The sequence below is a fragment of the Phalacrocorax carbo genome, chromosome 4 (assembly GCF_963921805.1).
Source record: "Phalacrocorax carbo chromosome 4, bPhaCar2.1, whole genome shotgun sequence".
NCBI lineage: Eukaryota > Metazoa > Chordata > Aves > Suliformes > Phalacrocoracidae > Phalacrocorax > Phalacrocorax carbo.
The window spans coordinates 77,146,758-77,158,350 of NC_087516.1; the positions used below are offsets into that span (position 1 = coordinate 77,146,758).

General features: G+C 39.5%; 1 protein-coding gene across 1 annotated transcript; it reads right to left on the reverse strand.

The window, feature by feature from the left end:
• Nucleotides 1-525: 525 nt before the first annotated feature.
• ADAD1 (adenosine deaminase domain containing 1) lies at nucleotides 526-11,200 on the reverse strand. The gene is made up of 10 exons (XM_064450827.1): nucleotides 11,010-11,200; nucleotides 9,584-9,760; nucleotides 9,000-9,167; nucleotides 7,708-7,833; nucleotides 6,595-6,718; nucleotides 6,214-6,384; nucleotides 5,093-5,319; nucleotides 3,431-3,668; nucleotides 2,779-2,911; nucleotides 526-1,685 (listed from the first exon to the last, which is right to left on the reverse strand). The coding sequence occupies exons 1-10, from the start codon at nucleotides 11,194-11,196 to the stop codon at nucleotides 1,572-1,574; spliced, it is 1,665 nt and encodes a 554-aa protein (XP_064306897.1). The 5' UTR covers nucleotides 11,197-11,200; the 3' UTR covers nucleotides 526-1,571.
• Nucleotides 11,201-11,593: the final 393 nt, after the last annotated feature.

An 11,593-nucleotide genomic window follows, 5' to 3' on the forward strand; every position in this document is an offset into this window, starting at 1 on the left:
CTAAAGAAAAACGGTCCAGAAGTGTATAAAATGCTAACACATTAACAAGTAAATTTATTGAAGTTTTAATACCCCTGAAAAAAGAGCAACACTATGCTCTAGCCTGGAATATGAAGGCCGTTCTCAAGCATTCTTAGAAAAAAAACATTGCATGGAGCAACTATTACATGGGGTGCATGCCACAAAGACAACAAAACACCATCCCACCCTCCAAGTTAAAAGATAGTAACAGAAAACAAAATAGCAGAATAGCAAAAAAAGAGGTCAAGGACAGAGTAGTAACAAGTGAGTTTCAACAATGTGAAAATCAACATACAATGGTCTCCAGTAAAAACTCCACATACTAGTTTGAAACAAAAACCTTCTTCCAGTATTTTTTGTTTCCTTAATTTGTTTTTCTGAATTCTCTTACACTAAGAAGCTGAAACATGACTACAGCACTATGCTACAACTGACGTATGAAAACATTACCTAACAGCTTCCCACACTTGTTACTTGATTTTCCTATATCATACATGAATAATGAAAGTGTACTATCTGGCTTAAATACACTAATATTTCACACCATCACACAAACCCCCAAGTATGGTATTTAACAACATCCTTTTAAATATTGTCATGTTACCATATTCTTACCATAACTTAACAAAGAAGCGATTCCCTCTTGACAGGCAACATTTTTCAGACGACTATGGATGCAGACGATTCTGCAAGGACTTCTCAGTACAGTGATAAAGTAGTCTGTGGGTGAAGGAGTCCAACTAATTGACAAACACTAACATCTGATGGTTTCTGGGGCAGCCCACAGAAGTTGAAGGAGCCTTGCTTCTGGTGACTTCCGTACTACACCACACTATTTTGTTATTTACAGCTTTGACACCTTTGAAATGCTTCAAAACCACTAGCAGAAATAGTGATTGTCACCAAACATTTGAGTAACTGCTTGGTAATTCAAAGTTTGGAAGTACATTTGGAAGTACACAAATTATTTTTAAGCCTTCTATCACAAACAATATACAGTAAACTACAAGCCACTTGGCAAATCCATGCTATTAAAAAAAAAAAAGTCTTAAAATGACCAGGAAAGGATGCCTACAGATAAAGCATAAACCGACAATTTTTGTTTCCAAAAGTGATTCTCACATTGGTATGTTGTTTTTTTTTTAAAAAGAAATCCAACTTTTACTGACTTTCTTCCTTCTTAAAAGACAGTTATGAAAAAGGTGGGGAAAAAGAAGAGATCAATACACAGCAATCCTGAAACTAACAGGAAAAAAACATGTTAATAACACCATGGGGGTGGGGAGCAGAAATGATGTGGCATTGGGGGCAAAACAAAACAGATTTGCAAAGCTGTTAAGATACTCCTACCTATGAGAAAACATCAACTGTTGGAACAGACTAAACTGTTACAGATGGTTTAATAACTGCATTTAAATTCACAGGAAGCAGCTCTGGAACAATTTTCTTGCTGCAAATATGAACCCTACAGTTAAATATTTTATTAATCAGAATGACATTTTACTGAAAGAAATAATCCAAACTGACTTCGCATATAATCCACCTCACAGTTAGTCACTGAACTGCTCAATATGTGGGGACTTCACAATCCAGGATCCATAACCATGTTGCTCTAAGTAGCTTTGCAGCAATTTTTTAGCTTCTTGGTACAATTCAGATTGAGTCTAAAAAAAAAAAAAAGAGAGATCTTGAGAGAACTCAAGAATGATGGTTACAGAGATCTGTCATCTTTACCACCAGCGTAGAATACGCACAATCACAAACCTTGTAGAAAACAATACCTACAAATCTCACAGTCCCCTCCATTGCTGACAGTGAGAGAAAGCATTACAGACTCTAAAACTGTTTTTTTTTAATATAATTTGGGCATTTATCGGGATGAGAGAACTGTTCTGTTAAACATTTTTTTCAGCACCTTTTCAGTTCCAATAATACCTTTACACAGAAAATAAACATGATCATTCAATGCAAATCTAAACACATGAAGAGTCAACTAGCAAACCATTCTACTTTAAAGTAGTTTTTGAATCATTTAAAAAAATGCTCTCTTGCATGTTGACAGAAGGAACAAAAGAAGATACGTACTTTATAAAAGCTGAAGTTTTACATAAAGATTTTGGAAATAAAATATATCTCTTGAACCAAGGAGAGGAAAAACCTGGAAGCGTCAGCGAAGTAAGGTGAGCCTACATATTTCCAAGTATGGACAGAAATGAGTGAACTTCCTTTACAGCAATCAAGAATCACAGTAGCTCCTATAAGTAATTTCTCTGTATTTTCATAGCACAACGGAAAGCCTGGGACTAATACTGTCTTCTGATGAACGACTCCTATTTTCCTATTCCTCTATGATATAAGAGTCCTCCGACAAGCCTCACTGTGGTAGAAAAATATCCACATACGTATGAAACTAATATAAAACACAAGATTGAAAACAAACTAACAAACAAAAAAACCCAAACTCTTTTGAGACTATCTTATGTGAGGAAAATGGCCAGCAACCTCTACATGCTGAGGGAAAACACGGCAGACTTTCATAGAGAATGTTAAAGATTAATTCAGTAGATTAATTCTACTCGAATACAGCAATTTCAAACATTGTCAGGCTAAGATTATAAGCAATAAAGGAGATCTAGTGGTTCTGGTGAAGCCTTCAGCAAAACAGAAACTCACCCCTGGCTACCAAACCAGCTTTGAGAGTAGCCATTAAGAAACTCCTTACTAAAACTTCCCGCCCTGAGCCCCATACCAGCTTACCTTAGCATCATGGTACGTTGCAAGATGAAGCAAATCATTCCGTTCCGCTTCCTTAGCAAGCAATCTGAAACGACTGAACATTGCTGCCTTGCAAAGGCGACTTGCCAAGTAAGTGCCACTTTTGAATGGTGAGCTGGAGTGAAAATGAAAAAAGAATAAGAAGACTCAGTAACAAACACATTACAGGTATATTGCTTTGATCATTACAGGATTTTTTTCCCCTCTAATGCTTTGTGAATATGATCATATGATTGTACTTCCACTTTCAGTGAGCACAGCTAATGCAAATCAGCAGCTGTGAGAATTTAAACAAGCCAACCAAAAACAGTTTTCAACTGGAATTCATCTGAACTAGAACGCTAATTGATTTTATGTACTGTGAAAACTAATACATTCACTACAATAATGGAATAAAGGTATCTCAATTCAAAAAATTATTTAATTTCATATCTTGGTATCTCACTGTGAAGTTACACGATCTCTAAAACTAGATCTCATCATAGGATGCATTCACCTAACACAGAAGAGAATCTTTCTCAGTTGGGTAATACAGCGGCCTCCATGCATAGCTTAAAAAAAGAATACTCCAGTAAATCAGCACAAAACAGTAAGGGTAACCGTTATTTCCAACATAATGAAGAGAAATTCTAACCTTTCAGTGGCTTTTCCATTTAACCCATCCACAACCTCCAGTGACATATCTGACAAAGACCAATTCAAACTAAGAGACGACTGTTTAAAGTCTGTCTGAACTGGGTGTGCAGCATTCACCAGGTAAGTATGAGATCTGTTGACCAGATAAGGCATGGGAAGCTTTGATGTAAGTGCATCATCAACACGCTGTTTTACAGCTATTTCTAGCCCTCTTGTATCCTTGCAATTTGCATTTCCTGTTAAACAAAACAATATCAGTCACACGTAAGTACATCAAATTGAGGGAAAAAAAATAAAGCTAAGAATGCAGATGTTTCCATGGGTCTATATTATATGCATGTTTCTACACAAAACTAATGTTTGGAAAAATAAGTTCCAATATTCAGGTCGCAGAACAAAAATTATTCCAGTTTCTTCTCCACAAGTATCATTATTTTCATTGGATGCCTCCTTTTTGGAACAATTATTCTTCATCAACTCTTTACATTCCTTGCAGAAGACACCATCAAAACAGAAGCTGCAACATGAACTTTGATGTTCTAGATTAGAAAATACACTACGAGTTTGCCCGCATTACTCTGTATCCAACAGTATTTCCGAATGCCTACTAAATGAACATACTTTGGTTCACAGCGACTTGAGGAACGGTCACAGAATTTCTATTAAATAGAAGGGCAATACATTACAGATTATTATGTTTACTTTGAATACCACATAACTGAGCATAGCAGATGTTTTTCTATCACTTTTAAGTGAAAGTGCCCAAACTTCCTCAGAAGGAACAGGCAGGCATTCACCAATTCTTGCAAGTTCTTTTGGAGCACTTCAAAAACCTTGTTCTGTACTAGAAAAGGAAAAGCTGCTACATCTTCAATGTCTGGGGAACTCGGACATCTGTGTTCTAAGTCTCATATACAAATACTGAGAGGAAGAAACACCTGAAAACCTTCAGGATAATACCCATTAATTTAGTTCCACCACATAAATAAAAGCTACTGAAATGAGTTCTGATAACGGTATGGTCTTCCTGACTGCCTCAAAACCCTGAGAACTCACTATCACCTTGGCAATCCCTATTCCTCAACAGAACTTCTATTTGCGTTAACCAATACCAAGGGGGGAGGTGGGGTGGGGTGGATGCAGACCACGGACACAAAACAAACTGAACAAAGACTTTCCAATAGAGCGTGTAAGATATCTCAGGGGGAAACTGAACTAAACTGAACTGAACTAAAAATGTTCAGTTACTTCAATACTGGCAGTTTCCCCACCACTCAGTTCTTCAGTTAAGCGATTAACATTGTTGCCTTAAAGTCACATTTGACTGAACAGTTAACACAGCATTTGTCACATTTGATATTTTCTCAATATCTAAAATGCAATTTGTTATAAATGAATGCTGAATTTCCTCTGTTCCTGTACTACATAGTAAAGGAGGGCAAGGTGAAACAAACCCACGACAACAAAAGAGCGAACCCCAAGTTTTACACTAGGGCATTTCAAAGATAAGTGAAAAAAAATATACACACTTAGTACCTTTTCAGAAAAATACTGTCATTGTTTCAAGAACCATCTTGGTTTAGTTCATGTTTTATAAAAAGCCATCAGAGTGGAACATGAAAACATACAAAAAATGCGCTGCAACTTGCGTTAAGCTTACCTACAAGAATGGTGTTGATATACACTGGTTCAATGAAGTGACTCAGCAATGCTCCCTGAACACCAACCACTTCCCATTTTGTTAATTTGTCGCTAGCTGACATACTGCTTGCTCTAACAGTCTTAGGTGGACAACAAACAGTTAGGTAAATCTTGCCTTCTATAGCAACATGGAGATTCAGTTCTTCACTAGTTTCATAAGCAGAGAGAGATTGTGGACTGAGACGTCTAAAGTGAGACAAGAAAATTAATTTCAGTGATAAAGTACTCCAAACCGCATCCAGTCTCATCAACCATCTCCTTGTAAGAGCAGGCTATGACACTGAAAGCAATCTAAAACCTCCTGCAATTCTAACAGGAGGGGCTCCCCCAGTCAGCACAACTTGCAATGACCTGGCTGTGACTTCCAGTTCACAAGTCTGCCTTCCGTGCACCCCAAACACAGCATGAAAGCAGCCAGCTGTCTGGTATATATGAAAAAAGTTATGACTGTATGACTTTCAGGGACATCATTCCACTGCACCACTGTTAGGCACAAAAAAATAACGTTTTTCTTAATAACTTGGTAAATGAGAGACTGCTGCTCTTAAATGTCAAAACCATTAAAAATACAACCTTCAGAAATTTAACAAAAGTTAGAAGTATAAAGATAAGCATAGGAGTACATTTGTTCCATCAAGTTTCTCTCATTACCTTTTTTCTACAAGGCAGAACAGGAGCCTATTGTTTCAAGTCAAGGCTTTTTATTTGCTAGTCCTGGGGTACAAAGGGCGACATTACGCCACCACATCCACTGGCTCAGTGGTTAAACTAATGATTTATTAGTATTTTAATAGCATCTTGGGAGGAGGGTTACAGGTAAGCAGGTATCTGTAATAAGCAAACCATCGTCCTGAACCTTATAACCCAAGTAAAAGTTTTTTGTACTGTCATGTCAGCTGTATCTCATACATTTATCGCTACCACCCTGTACATTAATGCTTCCAAAAAATGAAAAAAATTCAGAATACCCCCCCACATCCTAGAAACATGCAACAACGCATATTTTCCAGACTCACAAGGTGTTTGTTACTGCAAACTAATCTTCCACTACAACACCTCTGAAAATGCCAAGGTACTTACACCTGTGATTTTAACTGAGCAGTTCCTTTTGGAAGCTGATTCATGTAGAGAAAGATAGTTGTATTTGGCTTTAGGGTAAGCAGCTTCGAGCCTGGTGCTGTGCAAAATATGGATTTCTCTGTCCTCGCTGGATTTTCATTATAGAACAGCAAAAGGTGTCTATAAAAATATCTAAAAGAAAGCGTTAAGTAACAGTAAATGTGAAAAACACTACTTTGTTTACAAACACACGGACGTTCACATTTAATCCATGTGATTTGAAAATAATCCAGAAGGTACTAACCGTAAAATGCAACTGCATTTATATTCGCATTTGCAAAAGTAAAACCGAGAAGAACCGGCTGCAAGAGAACTGCTAACTATTTGTACACACATTCTCACCTAAGTAGAGAACGTCTTGCAATAACGATGGCGTGGCTGTCATGCAACACTCTTCCACAAAGCTGAAAGCACTGACTGTAATTACATTCCCCTGTTCCTAGAGCTACAACTTCATGCTGTCCACCTAAAGAGAAAACATTTATTTTTACGTGACTGTGGCCAGTTAACCTTGTCTGGCTGCCAGGTGCCCACCAAGCTGCTCTTTCATACCCCCTGTCCCCCAGCAGGTTGGACTCAATCATCTTAAAGGTCTTTTACAACCTAAATGATTATATGGAAAAACAAAGTTTAAAAATTCATAGGTCAAGACAAGGACAGGGAGATCGCTTGCCATTTATCATCACGTGCAAAACAGACTCAACTTGAGGAAGATTAATTTATTGTCAATTAGTGTAGGATAGTAAGAAACAAAACAAAAACTAAAACCACCTTCCCCCTCTCCCCCTTCCTCCCAGGGTCAACTTCACTCCTGACTCTTCTATCTCCTCTCTTCCCTGCTCAAGCAGCACAGGGGTTTGAGAAGCATCAGTTCTGACACTTTCTCTGCCGCTCCTTCCTCCTCACACTCCCTTCCCTGCTCGAACATAGAGTCCCTCCCACAGGACAGAATCCTTCAGGTATCACTCCAGTGTGTGTCCTTCCCACAGGCTGTAGATCTTCACAAACCCCCCCAACGTGGATCCTTTCCACAGACTGCAGCCCCCCAGGAACAGACTGCTCCAGCGTGGGTCTCCCACTGGGTCACAGGTACTGCTAGAAAACCTGCTCCAGCATGGGCTCCCCTCCATGGCCCACAACTCCTGCCCAAAACCTGCTCCTATGTGGGTCCTCCACGGGCTGCAGCTTCCTTCAGGGCACATCTGCTTGCTCTGGCCAATACACCCTTGTTCCTCTTTGAGATGCCACAAGGAAATGCTTATGTAGGTCTTGAATATTTGCACGATTGTAGCACACCATACACATGACAGAGCCGTCGGAATGGAGCATGTTGAAGAAGGAGAGCTACCCTTTACCTTTATTTACCAGATCAGAACGGCATTAATCAAGGCTCTCTGGGAACACAAACAACCTAGGTTTTCCACTCCCCAATACCCATGATCAAAACAGACTTGCCTTTTTCAACGATGAAGGCAGCCAGTGAACTGCCACAACTTTGGTACTCAGGATGTTTGGCAGTCAGGCTGTTAAATACTACTTCAAGTGTCTGTGAAAGTTTTTGATACGTAAGATGTCTTCCCTCTAAATAAAACAATAAAAGCCAGGAGGACACAAATTTGCAGGGAGGGGGAAAAAAAAAAAGACACGATCAACCACATGCCAAATTGTAAATCTGAACACATGGCAAAAGCACTGCTATCAACACACGCTTTTGGGATTCTGGTGATTATCAGGATGGGCCTGAATAAATAAAGGACAAGAACACCTCAACAATTTATGCTTTTGTTATTCATAATAATAAATCAGAGATATGGATCAAGTTGGATCACATACTGCGCAGTGTTTGAAGTAAGGACAGAAATACTGTTTCTATTTCTGTCACCAATTCACCACTTAAATTGAAGCAATTTACTGAAGTTCTGTCCATCTGTGGAACTGATGGTCCATCTCCTACTTTAATGACACTAACTCTTATAATGTTCTTCAAAGTGAAGATGTTTAGAACAACAGTAACTTCACAGAGATCACTAAATATATTAAAGAAGAGTTTAAAAAAAAGACAAAAAGAAAAAAAAAGCAAGCATTTGCTGGGTAATTTGCATCAGAGTAAAACAAAGACTACTCCTTACCAAAACAGGTCCTTGAAGCACGACTGGAGTTTGTCAGAGTTTGGGTCTCAGCAGGAGTACAGGGGAGATCTAAGAATGGAACACAATTTCAAACTGGGATGGACATTCCAAATTTCAAAACATGGATCTCACACTATTTCCAGGAAGTGAAAGTTTCTAATTGTCTAAGAATCTTCTTGTCTGACTTTGGATGTCCTTGTAAGTGCAGAACTGTTTAGGCAGCAACCCTTACAGGAAGACAAACATTATGGTAACTGAATTCTTTTGAAAGTAGTAATTCAGTGAAATCTTTTAATCATAAAACTTTGAAACCACTTAGGATCAACTTCATATGGCTGTTACCTAGCAAGTAGCAAATCAAGTGCAACAGCAACAAACAAATTATTTCCTTCAGTATTCTCTGCTCTGTGCTACAAACTGATGCAACTCCTAATACACAAAAGACAAGGAAAAAAAAAGTTTCAGACACATGCAACAAATAGCTCTGCCCGAAGGATTCCAGAAAACTGACAGAGGTCCTGATACAAAAGCATTTAATAAAACTACACAGAAATTTTGCACAGGAAACCTTTAAGCCAAGCTTTTCAAGTTCTAATTAGGTGTTGCTAGAATATTTACCTGACTTTTCAGAAGCCTTTGCCCTTGGGTACTCCAAGTTAAGTAGCTCATCAAGAGCCAGTTTAGCAGCATTTGACCTAGATTCCTTCTTGTTTTTTCCCAGTCCAGTCTTGTAGCACACACCATCCACCACAGCACAGAAGGCAAAATAAGGCCTTATGACATTGCCTTTTTAAAAGAGAAAAAAAGCAAGCACAATGAGTGACATTATTTTGAGGTACTTTAATCCATAGTTTTACGTGCTTATATTCATTCCAAGGTCAAATTCAAAACAAAAAGACAAATTTAGAAAAACACAACTCAAACCTTTCACCTCCACAAGAATTTTGGTGGCTCTCACTTTATGCACTTCTCACAAATTGTGGTAGCAGGCAAAATTTTATCCAATTCACCTGGTCAAATTCTGTAGTAATTAATTATGACACACAGCTGTGTAGACAATAAAAGGGCAGCCAAAAAGCAACACATGTGGAGGGTAGTACAATCAACAGTAAAAAAATTCAGCTGTATTGGTGCCATCAACACTAACTGCAGAAATTCAGCCCATCTCAAGGACAAGCAAATATTATTTAAGAAGTCTTTACCTGCCACACTAGTTTCTTTCAATTCAAGTTGTACGTGGTGCATTTGTGCAAACTGATGCAAGGCAGACACTGGGTTTATTACTCCCTGTTCATATCTTGCAATAAACTCCTCTAGGTCTTTCTTCAGAGGAGGTGCTGACAATGGGGGTGCATGGGCTGCTTTCAAAAGAAAAGGTTCTGAAACAAAATTAAGAAATAGCTGAACGCACTCTCCGACAGTTTAAATCTGTTTACAATACATGCTTTTTTTAGAAAACCAAAAAGCAAAAACCGTGACTCTGGAGCAATATTGCTTTGTACTGAATCCTACATCAACAATACTAGCGATTCTGAAACAGTGCGTACCTCCTCTTTCAAAAGCATCAAAGCTTTTGAGACTAAATCCATTAACCTCTGAATGTAGACAGATATCACATGTAAAGACAACATATATTCCTCCCTCCCCTCCCTTGCAAACCAGTGATCAAATGAAAGTTGCTGATGGCAGATTCAAAACAATGGCACCTGTGGTTTTTCACACAAAACTAGGAAGCAGTGGAACTCCCTGTCATAAAACACTATAAAAGTTTTAGCAACCACACACATTATTCAAAATGTAGATAACTCATTCAAAGAAAAAGAAACCCACCCACAAAGAGCTGCTGAGTACAGAGACAGCACCTCTGGCTGAGGTGGCCGGGACAGAAGATGGGGAGAGCTGCACTGCACACCCATCCCGACCCAGCAGCTCCCCTCCACGCCCACGAGTAACCACAAGGGGAACTTGGGCAGTGGGCGGGTGGATATTTCATCTGTCCTGCACAGAACCCTTATGCTCTTCAGAGAGCAAGGATTGGTGTGTTCTTTCAGATTTAAGAGAAAGAATGGTATCTTTTTCTCCCTGTATCATCTCTAGGATGGATGGAAACTTCGGCTGCAGGGTTGCTGTATACTCAGGCACCAGTATCTCCCAGCCAAGAACTAAAATGAACTCTTGCCATCAAGTCTCATAAACAGGTGCCTTGACCTCAGTACAACTACTTAAAAAGACAATTCAAAGTATATCCTGGGATGTCTGGAACTGCAGTTAAAACTTTTCTCAATGATCTCTAAGAAGATTCATGCAGCAGTACATATCATATGTTTTGGCAACCCCTACGGCACTTTTAATATACAACTTGGAATTCATAATTATTAAATGCTGCAGACAGTATACCCCACCCTACCACAAACCTCTTACTCTAACAAACTTCCAGTACAAAAAACACATAGGAAGAAAAGGAACAAGTTCAAGCAGGTGCTAAAGAAGTCATCCAAGAAAATACAGCGATAAGAAAAAGCACCAGAGGGTTGCAACCTTTCACACACACACACACAAAAAATAAAGTTACTTTCACTAACGCTATATTTTAATAGGAAATCCCAGATTATAAACTGAAAATTATACCTGAATTTTGCATCATCTTTGGTGCACTGCACCTCTCAGAAGGTGGAAGTTTTGGCCTTACGGTCACAGACTGAGAAAACTTCTTTGAAGGTGGCTGCCTAGGAGCCCGAGCCGGCAAAGTTTTCTTTTGTACGGGCTCAAAGGTGGGTATTCCAGCACTCTGAAACCAGCCATTGCTACTAGTCATTTTTGATCAACCTAAGTTTAACAGCAGAGTTATGAGATGTTAAAGGTATGACGCAAACTGCAGTTTCCTTAGTTCAGCCGTTTCACAACAGCACTACAAACAGCCCCCACTCTGCTTCCCCAGACAGGGGGCAGAGAACCGAGACCCGGCGTCGGCCCAAGCCCTCCCCTTTCCCGGCCGGCACCACGATGCTCAAAACCACTTCTGCGGTTCGTTAACCGCCTTCCCCCACCCTTTAAAGCAAGACTTCGCACACCTCTGCGCCTTCTCTTGCAATCCGCTGTAGAGATACGAAGACCCCCGCACCCACCCCCAGGCGCCTGTCGGGGGAGCGAGGCAAAAACTAAAGCAGCGAAGCTCTGGTCCCTCCCAAGCTTCCAGGAGGAGCTGGCGCTGA

Coding starts and splice junctions, on each gene's coding strand:
- ADAD1 (XM_064450827.1), bottom strand. CDS start 11,196: ATGACTAGTAGCAATGGCTGGTTTCAGAGTGCTGGAATACCCACCTTT. Junction 9,168..9,583: donor GAAAGAAACTAGTGTGGCAG/GTAAAGACTTCT, acceptor TCTTTTAAAAAG/GCAATGTCATAAGGCCTTAT. Junction 5,320..6,213: donor GCTCAGTTAAAATCACAGGT/GTAAGTACCTTG, acceptor GTCTCACTTTAG/ACGTCTCAGTCCACAATCTC.